At 43.9% G+C, this 22,244-nt stretch overlaps 1 protein-coding gene across 2 annotated transcripts in view; it reads right to left on the bottom strand.

Moving 5' to 3' along the window:
* WNT7B (Wnt family member 7B) overlaps window positions 1-22,244 on the bottom strand; it is a 196,633-nt gene that overhangs the window by 10,725 nt on the left and 163,664 nt on the right. For both annotated transcript variants that reach the window (XM_040345788.1, XM_040345787.1), the window contains exon 3: window positions 6,125-6,396. In XM_040345788.1, the coding sequence (XP_040201722.1) occupies window positions 6,125-6,396 (272 nt within the window). The remainder of the gene's footprint in view (window positions 1-6,124; window positions 6,397-22,244) is intronic.

Genomic DNA, 22,244 nt, shown 5'->3' with positions numbered 1-22,244 from the left:
TGCCTAGGCTATTTGCAAGGGTTTCTGGGATAGGCATCATGTTACCCAGTAGTCCTTGCAAACCTGACTGAAACCTATTACATTGCTTGTGCACTGAGCATGTGCGAGATATGCAAAGCTGAAATCCAGGAAGTCTTACAGTCTGGCTTCATGATGCCCACACTTAAGATGGCCACGGTCTATTTCTAGATTATAAACTATTTAAATGCTGTAACAACCTAACAAAACGGACCTTAGTTTACAGACTAACTTTACTAGAATACATTAAGCTTGTGTATTACAGGGGTATTTATATTTAAAAAGTGAAATTGTGGGTGGAACTCCCCTTTAATATGTATGTCTTGGCAAGATAAAAAAAAAAAAACACATGCAGTACATCTCTGCACTACATGCACACTTCTTGTGTTTTAATCATTTACAGACCCTACAAATACAGAAAAAAAACAAAAACTTGTTGATCGAAATGCATTCAGGCCCTAATGCCGCGTACACACAGTCGTTTTTTGTGATGAAAAAAAACGACATTTTTAAAAACTTCATTTAAAATGACCGTGTGTGGGGAAAACGTTGTTTTATGTCTTCTGAAAAGCGACTAAAAAAAAAATTCAAGCATGCTTCAATTTTTTATGTCATTTTTTCAAAACGTCGTTTTTTGTGTCATAAAAAATCCGAAAACGACGCTTAAAACGACGTTTTTAAACCCGCGCATGCTCAGAAGCAAGTTATGAAGCGAGCTTGAATGGAACAGAGTGCCGCCATACGTGCTGAATGTAACCGCGCTTTGCAAGAGCATTTTGAAAAAACGATGGTGTGTAGGCAACGTAATTTTTTAAAATGAAGTTTGAAAAACATCGTTTTTTTTCCATGAGAAAAAATTACGTTTTTTTTCATCACAAAAAACGACCGTGTGTACGCGGCATAAGTCTTGTGGGTTGACAACATACAGCATTTACGTAGACTGAGTAGTGTCAGCCCTGCCCAGTTGTCTTTTTCTAAACTACTCAAACTTCCCTCCATGCTATCCTTCACAAGATTGAAATGTATAATACTGTAGTCCCAAGAAAACAACTAGGGGAGCGAATTAGACCCCTTGAGATACCGCAGCTCTAGTAGGAGACAACTGCCGTTGATGATAGCTCAGTATTTATGCCGGAGGTGTTCCTTCATGGAAGAATACCCACCTCAGTGATGCTGCATATAGTATGTGTGAGGCTATTAGCAAAATAAAAAAAAGCTCAGTCTATGAGTTAGGATTTCTATACACTTTAATGTGTTTGTAATCCTTTTAAAAAGTCTCACTGCTAGCCCCTCTTTTATGCAGCCGTAACACACAGTGTAAATATGTATGGAAAATGAAGCCCCTAAATACCGTTTTTCAGAGATCTTTAGGCCGGTCACGTGACTCCCGGCCGATCTCCTACTCTGATGTATGGGCAACAGTGAGAGGGGCCAAGCTCTCCCTCTGACATCAGTTGGGGAGGTCACGTGACCACTCTGCAGGCTGCTCAGCCCCTCCCGCTGTAGCCCTTAGATGGAGGAGAAGGTACAGCTGGGAGTAGGGTTGCCACCTCATCCCTTTAAAAAGGAACACATCTGAATTACACAGGTTCTGAGGCTAATTTAATGCAGATAAGGCACCAAGTGAGTTTAATTACCACCTTAATCAGCCACAGAACCTGTGTAATTCAGATGTGTTCCTTTTTAAAGGGATGAGGTGGCAACCCTAGCTGGGAGTCACGTGACCGGCCTTAAGAGTGCTGAATTTAGAGGTTTCGTTTTCCATACATATTTACACTGTGTGTTATGGCTACATAAAAGCCACTGTCAGTGACAGTTTTTTAATATTTACTTTATTACTAATAGCGGTAGGAGGGGCCAACATGGCTCACAGACACACAAACTGATAGGCAGGCAGGTAGGGAGGCGAGAGGGGGAGAGAGCAGGGCTGCGGATGACGGAGGCATATAAACTGTGACAGGGCTCAAAAGCCATGAAAAAACATTGTCAGTTTACGGGGGGGGGGGGGGGGCAGAACCAGGCAGGACCAGCCATTTATTTGAGGTGTTACAAAGGGCCAAATTACACAGCACAACACTATGCTGTATAACATGCTTTAAAGGAACATGATGCTTTAAAGGAACAGGGTTACAAACACTTTAAGTTATTAAAGATGCAAGCATTCAGGACTAACAATAACATCTCTGCGTAATGCCATGGAAGAGGACATAAAGAATGTCTGAAAAACTTGCATTTCAATAGCTTAACCTCTTCCCATCTCGCGTATAGTCAAATGATGGCCGCAAGGTGGCTCTGCCGTCATATGACGTCCTCAGATTCCTCGGATTCCTGGCCGCTAGGGGGCGCGTGCCCGCCGCTTCACTCGGAAGCCGAGGCGCGTGCCTGGTGGCCACGATGTTCTCCATGCACCTGCGATTGCCGTTTACAGAGCCATGGATGTGAGTTGAGTTGCATCTTGATATAGCGCGGTCATTTACCCCGAAGGATCAATTCCCTAGCAGAGCCATTACCCACTTTACATATCATAGCCCTCTGCCCCTCTCCTCTGTGCTGGCCCAGCTTCTCTGCTGCTCCCCTCACCTCCCTACATAACCTTTTATTTAGTAACCAGGGTAGGACAAAAGGGAAATATATTAGAGTGTCACTTGAGTGATAGCTCTGAGTTTGCTGGGGCATCACATCCAAGATGTCTCAGGGCTTTTACAGGGCTTCTAATTTTACAAGTAAATAACATGCATAAATTAGGGTAAATGCACAGATAATCTTATGATAAGTTTTTTAGTTGTAATAAAAGATCTGGTGACAGGGCCTCTTTAAGGTTTTATGAGTGAGAGCCAAGCGGAGTCAGCGAAAGCTAACTTTCATCAGACCACAGCCTAATGGCCCCCTACGACCTGGCAGAGATGCCTGTGTATTACTGTTTGTAATGATGGAAATATTAGGCAGAAACAAGCTGCTTAAACCATATACAGGATTCCGAGCCATTCGCCACAGCCAACTCATATAAAACATATCAAATATTTTTTTGTTTTCTTTATTTTCCCTTCATGAGGAAACCTTGCTACCATAATTTCACTAATAAAGAGAAATGATTGGGCTGCATTTCCTGCCTGTCTAGGATCGTACATAGACATAGGGGAAAAGCGGTAATTACAAATCTGTCGCAGCCAAAACTGACAATCAGGCATTTAGCTATGCACATAAGGCTAATTACTTACAAGGAGACAGAGAAAACATTTGCCCAAGTGCTGGATAATTATGCATTCACTGGTTCAGATTAGGGATGAGCTCCCAGTTCCGTCTCAACTTTGCTTGGTCAGGCGATTGTCCAAATGCTGGATTTTCAGCCCATTCCACAGGAGCGGAGCATCATATATAGTAGTCGTCTTTTCTTTTGCTACTATATTTAACAGTTTCCTTCTAATGTCACGGTTGTTAAGAAAGTGGCAGGTGCTGGCACCGATGCGTCCTTAGCAACCCGTGGTGTTATCCAACCCCGTTCATTTACTGCCCAGGAATCCCTGTCCATGTAAACAGAGCAGCCTGTATAGTCAACCAGGATACCATGTCCCTTTGTTTATGTCATCTGTCAAGGTATCCCCCGCTATGTGGAGGGCTTTTGGCCCGGGGATGGTTTGAGGGGGAATTGCCCATGCTCATTTCTCCCCTTTCCTGGTCTGCCAGGCTACATGCTTGGTTAAGGTTCCCTTCACACGATAAGCCCACTCAGATCCGCTTGTTAATCAGGCAGATCTGAGCGGGCCACCGATTGACAGGCTAATGTCAGCGGAGATGTGTCCACTGACACCCGCTTGACAACCGCCTGCCATCCGATCTGATAAAAACAGACATATAGCGATGTGTTCAGCCATCCGTCTGGTGGATTAGATCGGATAAGATCTGATGAAAACGGACATGCTGTCCGTTTTTGTCCGATCTCCCCATAGAAATCAGCGGGGCTCTGACAGGTCCCTCCCTGCACAGTGAGCAGAGATGGAACTGTCATCTGCTGGCTCAGCAGAGATCAACGGAGCGATCTTTCGCTGAGCTGGTGGACTCCGCTGAGTGGATCCGCCCCATTTGAAAGGGGCCTGGAGTGGAGGTGACATCATGATCTCCATCTTATCCAATCAGAGAAGACTTTGCATTCATCCAAAAACAGCAAAGCATTCTCTAGATGGCACCCGTACCAAGCAGTTGAACTCCTTTGTTTAGAATGCAGCAGTGCAGATGCCCAGCTCAAGACCCGGAAGTACAGTAAGTGGAGATCACTGGAGTAGCTTTGTCTACTTCAGTGATTTCCAGCCTCTAGGAGCATCAGCCAAGTATGGTTTATGCATAGTTACATAGGTTCAAGCTGGACCAATGTAACTATGTGAAAAATATCCAAATATCCATGGCATTCTTCTGTATTTAAAACATTATTTAGACTAGACGAGGGAAGGTCAGTACTCTGAAACAAATTGGTTACTTTAACTTCTTGGGTGGGCCTATATGGGGAGGGAAAACCAGAGACTAACTCATCAACATGCTCCTACACTGACTAATTAACAGATTGGGGAAAGCAAGTGACTAAGTTTTATCACTTAGCTACAGAACAAAAAAGTATGGTCACTGACCAGGCCATTTTGTCTGGCAGGGAAGCTTGATCTCAAAAGTGACCAACATGAAAAAGCCTTTGGCAGGTAAACAGTTCACGTATATTTATATCATGTATGTATCTAGCAGATGGACGACAGTTAAGCTTTAAAGAGCTATTTTCAATTTTCAACTTTTAGATTATCACTAAGCTTTATCTTTCCTTTGCAAATTTTAGTAAATTAGCCCACTTTTTATTTGTAAGATTGCCCTGATGTGTTTTGAATGATGTCCATAATTATGTAATTTCAAACTACCAATTTAATCTTAAGGTCAAAAACTCCTTTAAAGCCCCACACCAGGAATTCAAAAAACTACCCTTGCAGTGGGCCCACCTGTACTGTAAGGGTTAAATGCTCATTAATTCTAGGGGTAGTAATATAAGGTCTAATATAGAGCTGCACGATTAATCGTTAAGAATCGTTATTGTGATTTTTTCCCCCCTTGCGACCTTAAGCCTAGGTTCACACTGCTGCGAATTCAAAATCGCGGTAAAATGCGCGATTTTTACCGCAATTTCGCGGCTGCGATTTTGCCGCGATTTCGGCCGCAATTTAATGTAAATCGCGGCCCGAAATCGCAAAAAGTAGTACAGGAACTACTTTTTGAAATCGCAGATGCGGCGTCGCACTGATTAGGACAGTGCCATTGCCGACAATTGCCGCCGATTTGAGATGCGATTTGACATGTCAAATCGCATCTCAAATCGTTCCAAATCGTACCCAGTGTGAACCAGGGCTGACAAAGCATTTTCCCGATTCTTTCTATGCAGAGAATTCTCTGCTGAACCCGACAGCTGTCAGACCCCCCCCCCCCCACCCTCCCAAAAACAGGCAGTCTTCTATGTATCACAACATTCCTCAGCTGCAGAACTAACTATAAACATTGTAACGTTTTGTCCTTTAGATCAAAGAAATGAACTTCAGTGTGCAAATGAGGGAAGTTTAACCACTAGACTAAAGACTAAACTATTTTCTGACATTTTTTGGTTTCAAGTTAAAATCATTTTTTGCTAAAAAATTACTTAGAATCCCCAAACATTATATATTTATAAAATGGTGGTTGTTGCAATATTTTATGTTTTTTTTCATGTCGCACTGTCAAATGCAATTTTTGGGGGGAAAAAATGCACTTTAATGAATAAAGAAAAAACTAAACAGTAAAGTTAGTCCAATTTTTTTGATGTTAGGCCACGAGAATCGTAATCTTTATTCTAAGCAAAAAAATAGCAAAAATAGGAAAGCAAAGCCCCAGGGCCTGCTGGTGTAAGGTAAGTATTACATCTTATTCTACCTCCCCTAGTAAGTGAGCATTTACCCCTTGAAGTGTCGGGGGGGGGGGGGGGGGGCTTTGGGTAAATTCTGGAGTTGGACATTAAGAATGAATAGCTGAATGCCATGGTGACTTGGTTGATTTCCATACTGCTAGAAAAGAAATGTCACATCATGTGTGTAGATCACTAAATTACCTTTCTTCCGGCTTCATTATTGTGTAAATTCATGAGCCGCCGGGCATTCTTCCTTATTTCCCGAGCATCCACAAACTTCCTGGAGAACTCAATGCCGTATCTGATGTCAGCCGAGCATCCTCCCCACTTCCAGCCCTCTTCCTGGTTGTAGTAGCCCTGCTTTTCCCGGTCACAGCCGCAATTACTGAAGTTTCCCTGGCTGCAGGCAGAAGTCACTGCATGTGCCACCCCGGCGGCGGTTATGGCGTAGGTGAAAGCAGCTTCCCTGCTACCTGTAAAGAAAGACAGAATAATTATAATGTGCTCTGACCAAGATATCCTTCATCCAAAACAAAAAGGCGTTATTGTTTAAAGGGTCAGCCTACATTGATATTTCAGTTATTGGAGGGTCCTGGAGAGTTAAACCGCCTGACAGTCTCTTATATCCCTGGGGGACACTATTGGTGAGATCTCTGCACCCAGTTCCCAGTCTGCACACCTGCTATGCCCATTATAAGTGGCCCCCACCATTTCTGCTGTATTTTTTTATTTATTTTTTGGTAATATGGAGAATGTAACAGGAAGAGCTGGAACACACAAAGGTGGGCAGGAACAGAGCCAAGAAGGAAGATCTAGTTTTGAAGTATTTAACACGTAAAGAAATCCAGGGCATAATTCCACCTGTTAATGAAATATCACTATCTGGCAGAGGAGGAGGCCTGATCTTTAACTGCTGCACTTTCACTTAGGTCTTCTCCAACCCACAACCTGTGATTGGACAGGGAAAGGAGAAGCAGCATGCTGAGGATCGCTCTCTTTCACTCTGTTCTCTCGTCCTTTCAAAATTTCCATTGCACTGCAGAATACCTGATTGGCTTGTTGTGATGCTTCTTTCTGACCCAACATGAGCTCTGCTGTACAGCGACTGCAAAATGAGGGATATAGGAGCTGGGCCAGCACAGAGTGCAGTTAAGCACTCCCAGAAAAGGGGAAGGCTATGAGTTACATAGAGGGAGGAGGATGCACTGGGAAATTAACTCTTCTAGAGTAGTAAAATTCAGAGGCACATTGCAATTAGAAAACGGAGCCTCTGGGCCAGATTCTCAGAGGAGATACGACGGCGTATCTCCAAATACGCCGTCGTATTTCTGAGTCTGGCCGGTCGTATCTATGCGCCTGATTCATAGAATCAGTTACACATAGATTTCTATTATATCCGACCGGCGTAAGTCTCTTACGCCGTCAGATCTTAACTGCATATTTACGCTGGCCGCTAGGGGCGTGTACGCTGATTTACGCCTAGAATATGTAAATCAGCTAGATACACGAATTCACGAACGTACGCCCGGCCGACGCAGTACAGTTACGCCGTTTACGTTAGGCTTTTCCTGGCGTAAAGTTACCCCTGCTATATGAGGCGTATATGCGGCGTACCAATGTTAAGTATGGCCGTCGTTCCCGCGACGAAATTTGAAAAATTTACGTTGTTTGTGTAAGTCGTCTGTGAATGGGGCTGGACGTCATTTACGTTCACGTCAAAACCAAGTCCTTGCAGCGTACTTTGGAGCAATGCACACTGGGAAATTCCACGGACGGCGCATGCGTCAATCACGTCGGGTCAGGGTTAATTTACATAACACACGCCCACCTCTTCACAATTTGAATTAGGCGGGCTTACGCTGGCCTATTTACGATACGCCGCCGCAACTTTCTTTTGAGAATACGGCACTTGCCTGTAAAAGTTGCGGAGGCGTAACGTAAATAGGATACGTTACGCCCGCACAAAGAAACGCCATTCTACGTGAATCTACCCCTCTGTGTATAAATGTAAAAATGTTTTCTTTGAAGCCTAGGATGTTACATGAATAATCTCGCATACTGAGATCTATTATTGGCATGAAGGAATCATTGTATAAGCAGGATAGCAAGCTAATAAAATATTGCTTTTGGAAAGTAAAACAAACACTACAAATAAGCATTTATAAATACTTGATTTTTCGGTGCTTTTACTGCAAATTTTAAAGTTAGTGACAGGGACTCTTCAAGACACAGCTTTATATCCTGCCCATAGAATGACTCGTTCATGCCAACAATAGATCTCAGTATTCGAGATTATCCATGTAATATCCAAAGCTTCTAAGAAAACATTTATAAATTTATACACAGAGGCTCAGTTTCCTAATCATTTCACAGTGCCAGCCAAAGTCTGACAGCAAACCTCCTGGTGCCAGGAATCCTGGGTAAAGTCCATGGCTGATGGCATGTATTTTTTCAGCGTTTCTAATGCATTAATTTCCACGATTCCTCCTTACCACTCTTCATCAAATGTTAAATATAAAAAGATGACTTTGGTATTGCAGAAATGTTAAACACGCCCTGGCAGACAACAAGCATTCTCTCCAAACCCCATTCAGGATTCAGTACCACATGGATTCTGGCTGTAGTAGACTTTAGGAATAAAAGTCAGTAAGGGCTTCTACAAAAACATAAGCAATATGCAAAGTATTGTCATCTTCCTGGATATTTAAAGCACAGTTCCACCTAAAAATATTAAACAAAACAATAAGCCCATTAAAAGATAAAATTGAAAACAAGGATTTGCTGCAATACTAACCTTTAATCTAAAGCAGACATCCACAGTACGTGTGTGTTCTGACGCAAGATGTATTAGCCTTCCGTACTGAATGGCAGCCAACATCAGTCAACCAACTTTTTCTAAGCCCAGGCTGTCAGACCTGCCACTAGCCTGTAATTGGACACTGAAAGACAAGCAGCAGGCTGATGTTCTCTCCTTTAAACAAAAGGGTTTACTATGCATTTATTGCTCCTTGCCTCCCCCCTAACTGTTTTCTGACCACACATCTTGTGCTTGTCTTGGGAACCAGGCACTTTCCCAAGACAAGCGTTGGCACTAGGTATGCAAGGAATACGTCAGTTCCCCTGTTCAACCCTCTCTGTCTTTTTATTGGATAAGAGGGGACAGGTACCCCTGCTGCACAGAAGCCTTGGTTACTAGAAAACAGGAGGCCTTTGCCTCACACTATCGTTGGTTTCTAGGACACAGAGAGCCACCTGCACCATAGCAACCAAAGATGCTGTGCGGTCTGGCCACCTGGATCCTAGCAACCAAGGACATTGAGTGACAGAGGCTACCTGCATCCTAGCAACCAAAGATGATGTGCAGTCTGGCCACCTTGGTTCTAGCAACCAAGGACATTGAGTTACAAAAGCTACCTGCATCCTAGCAACCAAAGAAGCTGTGCAGTCTGGCCTCCTGGGTCCTAGCAACCAAGGACATTGAGAGACAGAGGCTACCTGCATGCTAGTAACCAAAGATGCTGTGCGGTCTGGCCACCTGGGTCCTAGCAACCAAAGACATTGAGTGACAGAGGCTACCTGCATGCTAGCAACCAAAGATGCTGTGCAGTTTGGCCGCCAGTGTCCTAGCAACCAAGTACATTGGGTGACAGAGGCTACCTGCATCCTAGCAACCAAAGATGCTGTGCGGTCTGGCCACCTGGGTCCTAGCAACCAAGGACATTGAGCGGCAGAGGCTACCTGCCTCCTAGCAACCAATGATGCTGAGCCTGCATCCTAACAACAAATATAAAGACAGAAGGGGAGGGGTGGAGCAGGGGAACTCATGCTGACATGCCCACTCCCTCAGATGCGCTCACTGAACGCGGGTAATGGCGATTAAGTTCTGCCTCTGCGATTATGCTCACTATTACTAATGTTCACAAATTGGGCTTCTATCAGGGTGCAGAGACGCAGGAAAGCAAGGAATAAAAATAGATTTTCTTCACAATTCAGTATTGTTTTATTGGGGAAGCTAATACAGGTATCTGGACATGAATGTATAAACCTGCATTTCATTTGTTTTTTTTAATGAAAGTTCTCTTTAAAAATGATGCTCCTTACAAGCACAAGAACTGAACTCGCTCATTGTGACGCTTCTCCTACTCCCATTCACCTCTGCTGTACAGGGACTTGCAAGAGGCTGAAATCAAATCACAATTCACACTGCTTTTGCATTAAAAAAAAATATATACTGTAATGAACACAGAGTTGCGTTTATTTGGTGTCTTTTTTTATTTCTCGAGTTCAAATTTAAGGATTTCCTAGATAGACCTAAGATTTTGGAAATAAACTTCAATCAATAATTTAATCTGCAGCAACAAATACTGTCAGAAGGGTGGGCTGTCCAGGACAGTGTGGTGACTAGCAACGTGGCAGCATTATAAGATGCTGTTTTTGCAAAAAGATGGGCAGTGGGCAAAGACGCATCACTGTAAGTTAGAGATTTGAGTTGATTGTTTTATTGGTTAAATAATAGAAAGGAACATAGCCAACCCATTTCGGAGGTTTGAGGCAACTCCTTTTATAGGGCTTTGAGAAAAGTATTATTCAGCAAATTGGTGGGATTGGACTAAAAACGGGCACCTCGGCTATTCAGGGCCTGGTTTTGGAGGGCCTTCAGTGCTCTTGTCCCTGGTTGCATGACACAAGTTTTTACATCTTTTCTATGTAACAGTTCATAAAATAGTCTAGCAGTTTGCTGAGATGAGGGTGAAAGAACCATACTGGACACAGCCCTTAGCTCAGCACCCCACCTGAACATTTGTATCGGCACCTAAGCTGTGGCTGTATTTCCTGCTGGTATCTGCACTTCTTCAAATGAATACCTGTGGAATTCAATGGAACATCGAAAATATAAGCCAGGTCTAATTAGCCATCAAGTCCTATGTTCTGATATTTAGTGGAAGGGCCAACATCATGGTTGCTGGCAGGAGTTTGAATATGTTTAGGTATTTGGTCAATATCAATGGGGTTACTTTCCCAAATCTGCACATTGATTTTAATTAGAATAGAACTATGTCCTCCCATTAAAGATGTGCTACAGCACCTCTACATGTAAATACATCTACACCAGGGGTGTCGAACTCAGTTTCATCGCGGGCCGCATCAGCATTACGATCGTCCTCAAAAGGGCTGGTTGTATCTGTAAGATTAGATGTCCAGCGCGTCCCCACCCCTTACATTAGATGCCAAGAGCCAAACCACCATCAGAAGTTGAGTCCCCCACACTCCCTTACATCACAGTGTACCCCCCTTTCCTTATGCTGCTGCTGGGAAGAAGCTGGATGCATTACTTGAAAGCAGAAAGTAAGGGTCCGGAGGAGGACCAGAGGAGGGCTGGAGCTCTCCTTCAGCTGCAGTTGAGGTGCGAGGGCCACATGAAATGGCCTGGAGGGCCGGATTTGGCCCGCAGGCCTTGTGTTTGACACCTGTGATCTACACTTCCATTTTTCTCTAAGGCCCCGTACACACGATAGAATCCATCCGCAGATAAATCCCAGCAAATGGGTTTCTGCGGATAGATCCTATGGTGTGTACACGCCAACGGATCTGTTTCCGCAGAGAAATCTCCTCTGGGATGGATTCCAGCAGATCGGATATTTGCTGTGATGCACAACAAATCCATCTGCTGGAATCCATTCCAACGGATGGATCCGCTCGTCTGTACAGACTTACCGGATCCATTCGTCCAAAGGGATTCCCCGCACGCGTCGTAATGATTTGACGCATGCGTGGAATTCCTTATATGACAGCGTCGCGCCCGTCGCCGCGTCATAATCGCGGCGACGGCGCGACACGTCATCGCCAGAGGATTTCCGCGCGGATTTCAATGCGATGGTGTGTACACTCCATCGCATCGAAATCTGCGGAAATCTTTGAGAGGATTTATCCGTGGAAACGGTCCGCTGGACCGTATCCGCGGATAAATTCTCTCGTGTGTATGGGGCCTTAGTGTTCCTGCAAAGTCCTTATGCATTTATGTGGCTTCCTGTGATGGTGTGACAACAATGCTGCACTACTCCTGCATTCCGAGCAGAGTTGTGACTCCCATGTAGGCTGTACCTGCTTGCAGTACCATGGGATGAGAAAAAAAATCGCAATAAGCGTTTATCGGTTGGTTTGCGCAAAATTTATAGCGTTTACACAATAGGGGATATTTTTGTTGCATTTTCCCCAAAAAAATTTTTTTACTACTAATGGCGGCGATCAGCGATTTTTTTTGTGACTGCGACATTATGGCGGACACTTCGGACAATTTTGACACAATTTTGGGACCATTTTCATTTTCACAGCAAAAAATGCATTTAAATTGCATTGTTTATTGTGAAAATGACAGTTGCAGTTTGGGAGTTAACCACAGGGGGCACTGTAGGAGTTAGGGTTCACCTAGTGTGTGTTTACAACTGTAGGGGGGTGTGGCTGTAGGACTGACGCCATCGATTGAGTCTCCCTATAAAAGGGATCACTCGATCGATGCCGCCGCCACAGTGAAGCACGGGGAAGCCGTGTTTACATACGGCTCTCCCCGTTCTTCAGCTCCGGGGAGCGATCGCGACGGAGCGGCTATAAACGAATAGCCGCGCCGTCGTTCCGGATCGCTCCCCGCGGGAATCCGACCGCCGCATGTAGCGGGGGGGGGTCCCGATCGGACCCCCGACCCACGTCTAGGCAGGGACGTACAGGTACGCCAATGTGCCTGTACGTGCCATTCTGCCGACGTATATCTACATGCGGTGGTCTGGAAGTGGTTAAAGTAACCTATTTAGAAAATAAAAAACAAACCTTTACAACCCCTTTAATGGATTTCCAGCAGATCAACAATGTGCATTTATTAATTTTCCCTGCAGGAGCCTTGAAAGCAGTTCACCCGCGATCACTAGATCACGGGTGCAATGGGGGGCTCCTGCAGACACGCCTTCTGCCTTTCAGCCCCTACTTCTGTATTGGATTTCTGTTTGAAAGCAGAAGGACATGTCAGAACATGACATGTCAGCTTGCAGCCTATTGAAACTACAGGTCTATCTGTTGAGCAGGAATATGTGAATGAATGACATAGCTGTGTGGGTGGAGCCCCGCACAGTTGTGCTGTATTTTTAAAATGTCAGTGGGTGCAGGGAGAAGAACCCCCGCCCGCTATCACAGGGAGGGAGGATTGGGGGGACAGGGGGCAGGAGCTGGAACTTGTTACTTATTTTACCCTAAATGTGGGTGGAACATGTAACCTGTTCCAAAAGTGAACTTATCCTTTAATACATATTTTGAATATATTGCAAAGAAATGTACATTTACGGGCCATTTAGGACGCAAACATTTAAACACATTTTCTATACTTCCCTCTGATTGCAGCATAAAGCTGTGGTTATTGAAAATGATAGAAATGAATGTCTAATAGAATTTCAATGAGAACGAAGTGAAGAGAGTATTAGGTGTGAAGAGATCAGGTGGGGATTCAGCTAATCTCTGGATCACACAAGTTGGCCTCGTTATGCAGAGAAGACTATAACAGCCATTAGCCTTGGAAAGGTCTTTTCAATCACACGTGACATTTCAACAGCTTGTAAAAGCTACGAAGTCCGTCCATATATCATATGCCAAGCTCTTAGCTCCAAACCATTAAGGCCCATCAACCACTAAGACCTTTCCTTGCACGCTCTAGACAGCGTATCAGTGGAGAGGGCCTTCAGGGTGTAGCAGGCCCACAATCATGATGTCATGCCACTGAAGGCCATGAGATAATTAAGATAGCAAGCACCAGTGCTTCTGAGAAGAGTTCTTTGAAAGCCACAAATGAGGTGTTGATGGGAGACAACATCCATCACGTCAGGGCTGAATCTGGAGCCCTGAAATATCCAAGTGCCATAAAATCTGTCATGCAGAAACAGCGATTAACTCTTCAGTTTCTAGGGGAAAGCACGGCTTTCTTCAAAGAGAAAGTATTAACATTCCATCACTTCCATTACAGACCCAAAAAAACAAGGGATGTAATATGTACAAATCATTCTTGTAGGCCCAACCAACCAGTTCTGCATCCAGAGTCTCCTGGACTGCCAATTTATCCCTTTAAAGCGATCCTCTCAACCACTTAAAAATAAATAGCTTTTCACTACAAGAGAAGAAGTGTAATGGCGCGTACACACGATCGGTCAAACCGATGAGAACGGTCTGATGGACCGTTTTCATCGGACCAAACCGATCGTGTGTAGGCCCCTCGGTTATTTATCCATAGGTTAAAAAAAAGCAATCTTGTTTTAAATTTAACCGATGGATACCTAACCGATAGAGAAAAAATGATTGTTTGTAGTCACGTCCATCAGTTAAAAATCCACGCATGCTCAGAATCAAGTCGACGCATGCTTAGAAGCATTGAACTTCGTTTTTTTCAGCACCTCATTGTGTTTTACATCACCGCGTTCTGACACGATTGTTTTTTTAACTGATGGTGTGTAGGCACGACTGACCATCAGTCAGCTTCATCGGTTAACCGATGAAAACGGTCCATCAGACCGTTCTCATCGGATGGACCGATCGTGTGTACAGGGCTTTATACTTATATCTCTGGTGGTCCATGTCTCCTACCTTCCCTCTGTTTCAGCATTGCAGCCTCTGGCAAAGTCTTTAGCATTTGATACTTTCAGGAGTGTGTGCCCCACTGTGCCCTGTGGTTTCATCCTCCCTATGTCCCTTGTTTCACCACAGGACTCAATGATATAGGGGTCAGAGGATGCAACCACAGGCTACCACAGGGAACACATGCACCGGACACGCCTATAATTGTCGAATGTTAAAGACTTTGCTGGAAGCTAGAGGTACCTGGACTAGGGTGACCACGTGTCCCGGATTGCCCGGGACAGTCCCGCATTTTGCAGGTCTGTCCTGGGCATATTCATTCCAGGACAATACAGTGTCCCGGAATGAAACTGACACAGCCACCCCCCAGGGCCAATTTGAGGCCCCCAAAAAAGGCTGCCACATCACCGCTTTACTCACTGACACTACTTGTCCTGGCTGGGAATGCCTGGAGGAGCACAATCCCGCCCCCTGCTTGTGATTGGAGAAATCATAAATCCTGCCTCTTGCGTCCAATCACTGTGCTGTGATTCGTTACAGCACAAGCTGATTTTTGGGAAGGGAGGGTGTCCCTGAATGGTAGTTTGGACACTAACCTGGACAAAATACAGGACCAAATCATTTTATTTAGATTGATACCTGACCAAAACACCTACAACATCAGACAAGTTAGAACCCCAGTCAGGTTTTCAATGCTGTCTGTGCCGCAAATAGGGGTGATTTCCTTTAACTTCCTTATATTTTAAAAGCACAGGAGGGGAAATCTTCACACAGGCAGCATTAAAATAACCTAATGCCTTGTACACACGATCGGAATTTCCGATGGAAAAAGTCAGACGGAATTTTTTCATCGGATATTCCGACCGTGTTTGTGCCCCATCTGCAGTGTGCAGGCCCGGATTTACTCCCTTTGCCGCCCCAAGGCCAGGTCCTTCAATGCCGCCCACGCCTGCGCAGTACAGGGGGGACATTATCCGCCGGGGCAGTTTTTCGGCAGGACACTGAGAAGCGGGGGGGGGGTGTTGCTGCCAAAAATGACATTGAACATTGGGGGGTGCTTCTGCCGAAAATGACAAAATGACATTGAGAACCGGGAGGGGGGTTGCTGCTGCCAAGAACTATCTCACCTCCTCTTCCCTCTGTTTTTTCTCCTCTCACCATCTGCATGACAGGGGGGAACTCCCGATATGAAAGTAAAAGTGTCCTCTCCTCTCAGCCGCAGTGCCGCCCCTGCACCCACTGCCGCCCCAGGGCCTGGCCTTGTTGGCCTTGTCTGGAATCCGGCCCTGGCAGTGTGCATTGCTCCAAAGTACGCCGCAAGGACGTATTGGTTTCGACGTGAACGTAAATTACGTCCAGCCCTATTCACGGACGACTTACGCAAACAACGTAAAATTTTCAAATTTCGACACGGGAACGATGGCCATACTTAACATTGACTAGTCCAGCTATTTGATGGAATAACTTTACGCCAGGAATCGCCTTACGTAAACGGCGTATCTTTACTGCGACGGGCAAGCGTACGTTCGTGAATCGGCGTATTTAGTCATTTACATATTCTACTCCGAACTCAACGGAAGCGCCACCTAGAGGCCAGCCTAAATATTGCACCCTAAGATACGACGGCGCAGGCTGTCGTATCTTAGCTAGGTTTCAGTGTATCTCAGTTTGAGAATACACTTAAACTTACGACGGCGCAGATTCAGAGTTACGTCGGCGTATCTACTGATACGCCGGCGTAAATCTTTCTGAATCTAGCTATTAATGTTTCTGTGCCCAAAATTCAGCTTTAATCAGGACACTATCAGACAGAATACATAGCCAATTTATCTAGAATAGATAGTGTACTGCTGCATATCCACTTACTATCCTGAAATGCTTAGTATCAAAATGGTAAGTATTAAACTGACCATCAGAATTGTGAATTCTTATAGCTTCGGTTGATAAGTGATTTCAGAGTCTATGATCGTAGTGAAAGCATACTAACGTCTGGAAAGCCTAGACACCATAATATGTCTTGTGGTTATCAACTGAAAAGCCGACCAAGGGAGAGACCCAGAGCAAATACACAGTGATTTCCTATAATCATTGATGTGTAATATAGAAGGGGACGTAGTACACTGACTGCCAACACCAGCAATAATGAAAGAATTCTCAGAACTGAAAAAATGCCTCACTTTGCTTTTTTCCCAGAAAATCCCCTTTAATGCTTTCATTGTTGTTCAGTCTATTAAAGATTCATAGGTTCTCCTAATACCATAGGAGATAAAGTGACAGATTTATTATTTGCATATTCTGTGACAAATTGTGTGAGAATTTTAGCCGACTGCATCTCCGTTGTGACTCATGCAGCTGAAAATGTTTGCAGTTTTGCCTGATATCCTGCAGAGGCTATCGCATGTGGCAATTATTGTGCTGCCCTCTGTCATCAAAGTGACAACAAAGTGCGCAATGACTGGAAATAGGGCATTAATGACATTGATCTCTAGCAGTCTCATATAACATTTCTCCAGTCACTCTCTATGTGATTGAAGTGGTTGTAAACCGCAGACCTGAAATATGAACAAAGCATATCCCTCTATAGTGTGTCTGTACTTATCTCAATTAAGAGCACTAAGTGTAATTTCTGTCTGCTGCTTTGTTCCTGTGCTATCAGTATAAGTCACTTCTAACAAGTTTTCCTGACACCAAGAGAAAAAAGATGACAGGGGATGAAGCTCCAGCTGATTGACAGTTTTGGCTCCGCTCTTGGGTGCTGTGTGAAAGGAGGTGTGTCCCTTCCCTCCAATCAGCTCTCAGAGCTTTCCCCACTGAGCTCTACAGAGTGTAACTTCAGCTCTCCACCCTTCTTCTTCGACTGCTCAGACAAGCGTCATGCCCTGTACACACGATCACTTTTTGTGATAAAAAAAAATGTAATTTTATTTCATCACAAAAAGTGATCGTGTGTACAGGGCATTATAAATTCTGGACTTTGAATGGATGTAGAGAAGACTGCAGATAAACAGGTACAATTTATGTAAAAGCATTGCTTTCATCTCTGTGTATCACCTGAGGCCAGTTACTTCACTGGGTATATGGAAGGGTTTACAACCATTTTAAGCTGATAACACACAAATAATTCAAGTTTCTTGTGTATTTATTGGACATACCCATTAAACATACATGACTCATGCATTGGCGGCCTAAGGCAGGCCATAGATTACACGATTTTCTTTCCTGCAAGATTCCCCCTACAACACAGTCATTGTTGATAAGGGAACACCTCCACGGAGCTTTGGTGTTCTTCGGGGGGGGGGGAGCACAGGAGCCGTCCCTGCCGGGAGAACACAGTGATTATTGCTAGCAGTTATCGCTGCTGGCAATAATTACATGCTAGAAATCCAACATGCTGGTTGTACCCAAGTCGATTGGCGGACTGACTTGGGTACAATTAGCCTGTCCAAAGATGGATCAAGTCTGAATTTGACCAGCTTAAAGCAGGAGGTCACCCGGAATTTTTTTTTTAACATTAGATTGAGGCTCATTTTGTCAAGGGAAATCGGGTAGTTTTTTTTAAAACGAAGCAGTACTTACCGTTTTAGAGAGCGATCTTCTCCGCCGCTTCCGGGTATGGTCTTCGGGACTGGGCGTTCCTATTTGTTTGACAGTCTTCCGACAGGCTTCCGACGGTCGCATACATCGCGTCACGAGTAGCCGAAAGAAGCCGAACGTCGGTGCGGCTCTATACGGCGCCTGCGCACCGATGTCCGGCTACTTTCGGAAAACCGTGACGCGATAGATGCGACCGTCGGAAGCCTGTCAGAAGACTGTCAATCAAATAGGAACGCCCAGACCCGAAGACCATACCCGGAAGCGGCGGAGAAGATCGCTCTCTAAAACGGTAAGTACTGCTTTGATTTTAAAAAAACTACCCGATTCCCCTTGACAAAACGAGCCTCAATCTAATGTTAAAAAATTAACATTTCCGGGTGAACCTCCACTTTAAGCCTTTAGACTGGAACAAGCACGCAACCCATGAAGTTTAGACATGCTTACTAGTTCCAGAGCACCGACTAAGCTTTATATTTGGCACAGAGTAAGCAACTTTTAAAAAGGTGGCAGCAATGGCCTGCACATACTTCTATCATAGCACTGTTATTGCACGCAGCATTAGTTGGTCCCAAGTTGAAGAAGCAGTTGTATGACAGAAATCTGAACCCAGCTTCTCAAACTTCACAAACTGAGTGCAGAATTGCGTTTTTTTTTTTTAACGTATTCAAATAAATCTCTGCCAGATTTACTTGGATGTTAAGATTCTGAGGAGTGAAAATCATTGTTTAGTTTGGGCATGGTAAGCTTTGGAGATTTGTCTAGACTTTATGATTGCAGAAAGGTTAAAGGGTTTTCCGTGTTCCACAATTAACTGATTTTCAAGATGCCAGGGATTCCCGATCGCCGAGTTACCGATGGCGCAATCCCTGCCAGAGGTAATAAGAAGACAAATAGGAGGGCTTTCCATTTAAGTTTGGCGTTTCGGGAAACTCCCTTTTTTTTTTTTTCATTTTACTGAAAGAGCAATTTTAGGCAAAGAGTAAAATCTAAGCGTGAATCGCTAAATCAATACCGAACAATGCTAATAAAATCCTAATTTTATACACCTCCTTAGCGCTAGATAGATCAGACTTTCAGAAAGACTGGGGCCTAATGTCACATGATTCTGTCCTGTGTATCTTTTTATATACTGTCCTGTCCTTTATATACATGTCAAGTGAACCAGTATCACTAGCTAAAGAGATAACACACAGTAGACACTTGGGGCCAGATCCACGAAGCAGTTACGCTGGCGTATCTATTGATACGCGGCGTAACTGCTAGGTTGCTCCGGCGTATCTTTGTTTTGTATCCACAAAACAAGATACGCCTGAAGCTGGGCTAGATTCGACTGGCGTACGTCTTAGTACGCCGTCGGATCTAAGGTGCATATTTACGCTGGCCGCTAGGTGGCGCTTCCGTCGATTTCCGAATTAGCAAATTAGCTAGATACGAGAATCGACTAACGTACGTCCGGCCGGCGCATTTTTTACGTAGTTTCCGTAAGGCTTTTTTCGGCGTAAAGTTACCCCTGCTATATGAGGCGTACTCAATGTTAAGTATGGACGTTGTTCCCGCGTCGAATTTTGAAAATTTTACGTCACTTGCGTAAGTCGTTCGCGAATAGGGCTGTGCGTAGAATTACGTTCACGTCGAAAGCATTGGCTTGTTGCGGGTTAATTTGGAGCATGTGCACTCGGATACACCCACTGACGGCGCATGCGCTGTTCAAAAAAACGTCATTTACGTTGGGTCAAGACGTATTAACATAAAACACGCCCCCATCTCATCCATTTGAATTGCAAGCCCTTACACCGACAAAGTTACACTACCCCGCCGTAACTTACGGCGCAAATTCTTTCAGGATACAGAAAATACGCTGTAAGTTACGGCGGCGTAGTGTATCAGAGATACGCTACGCCAGACGGAAAGATGCGCTGAGGTACGTGGATCTGGCCCAATAACTGCTTGCTTTGAGGATCCATTTGTCTGATTGAAACTTTGGACTGAACTGTTCAATAATGGATGAGTTTGTGCTGATGAGTTCAATTTGAAAAAAAACAGCCAGCTTCTTTTTAAAAAAGCAAACTGAGAGCCTTTAAATGTAAAAAGTGGCCTAATGCTCCAGCTATGAGAAAATAATAATAATAATAATAATAATAATAATAATAATAATAATAATAACAAATAATAAGAACAAAATATTGTTATAATAACAAATAATAATAATATAATAATATAATCATAATAATAATATAATAATAATAATAACAAATAATAATAATAATAATAATAACAATAACAAATAATAATAACAAACTATTCATATTTTATATACCGTATTTTCCGGCGTATAAGACGACCTTTTGTACTTAAAAACTTGCCTCCAAACTCGGTGGTCGTCTTATACGCCAGTACTGTCTCAGTCAGACTGTGGGCATCCATTATTCAAAAGCCGCGCCTCCTCCTCGTGCTGTTCCGTGATAGGCGGAACACTCAGTTTCCCAGCAGAGCCTCTGTTTGGTGTTCCGCCTATCACGGATGTCTTCTCATCCTCGAAATACATAATAGGCGGAATACCGAACACAGGCGCTGCTGGAAAACGTAGTGTTCCGCCTTTCACGGAACAGCACGAGGAGGAGGCGCGGCTTTTGAAATAATGGATGCCTGCAGTCTGACTGACTCTGCATTACAGGGATAAGGTATGGGAACGTCGCGGTATTCAATGGCATAGTGAGGCATGTAATGGCACAGTGAGATTCCTGTCAGCGGTTGTTCCGGCTACCCCTCAGCTTCCCTAGTAGGAAGGGGTCGTCTTATACAGTGAGTATATCCCAAAACCCAAATTTTAGCTGGAAAATTAGGGGGTCGTCTTATACGCCCAGTCGCCTTATACGCCGGCAAATACAGTATATCCAGATACAGTAAAACCTTGGTTTGAGAGTAACTTGGTTCGGGAGTGTTTTGCGAGACAAGCTAAGTTCACTATAATCTTTTTATATAGACTATAAACTGAAGGACCTATGAATAAATGGTTGTGGAACGAATCATCTGAGTTTCCATTATTTCTTATGGGGAAAGTTGCTTTGATATACAAGTGCTTTGGATTACAAGTATGTTTCTGGAACAAATTATGCACGCAGTCCAAGGTTTCACTGTAAAAACATCTTTGTGCATGATAAGTTACTTTTAAATCAGAAAGGTAAAGAGAAATCCATGGATGGAGTATTTTGTATTATGGCGTGGGCTTTGTTAATGTCCCTTTCATAGATTTAATAAGCGAGTCAGACCTGACCCCCCAGGCAGAGCCGTAGATTGAAGCTTGTGGACCCCGATGCAAAAGATGATCTGCCCCCCACTACCACCCGCCACTTCCACTGTGCGCCAAATTATGCCCACAGCACAATTATTTCAGATCTTTATTTACATATATTTATTTACAATAAAATCATTATTTGCGGACACAACATAACTTACAAAATTCCCACTAAATCTAAAAGATACAACTTATTAATAAAGCTCTGTGTGTGATTGGTTCACATGAGTGATGTGGCCAATAGAGCTTGAACCAGAATTTTTTATTTTTTTTTAATTTTTTATTATTTTTTATTTATTTTGTTATTTGTTCTAATGTGATGGCTGCATTAGTGTTCTTTTTAGGCTTTATTCCCTTAGTTTCACACGATGATCCTGCCAGTAATTATTTAACATTTATTTTATTATTTGTTGCATTTTTATTTTTTAACAATGCTTTAGGTAGGGGGGGCAGCCTTTGGTGAAATATCAGGGGTGTAAATAGAAAGGGACTGAGTTAATACATTTCACAGGTCCTTTCCGTAGCCTCAGCTGCCGAACAGCCCTGCACAGCCTTCCAGTTCATTCATAAACTGGAGCATAGAAAACAGTTTACAATGCTTCAAATATGAATGAACACCATGGGCTAGATTCAGTAAGAAGTTATGTCGGCGTATCTGTTGCTACGCCGCGTAACTTCTATGATGCGCCGGCGTATCTTTTTTCTGTATTCAGAAAGCAAGATACGCCGGAATTTTGCTAAGATATGACCGACGTAAGTCTCCTACGCCGTCGTATCTTAGGGTGCATATTTACGCTGGCCGCTAGGTGGCGCTTCCGTTGATTT

Source organism: Rana temporaria, chromosome 3 (assembly GCF_905171775.1).
Source record: "Rana temporaria chromosome 3, aRanTem1.1, whole genome shotgun sequence".
NCBI classification, from domain to species: Eukaryota; Metazoa; Chordata; class Amphibia; order Anura; family Ranidae; genus Rana; species Rana temporaria.
The sequence above is the reverse complement of the archived record's forward strand: the minus strand, read 5'-3'. Positions and strand labels throughout refer to the sequence as shown.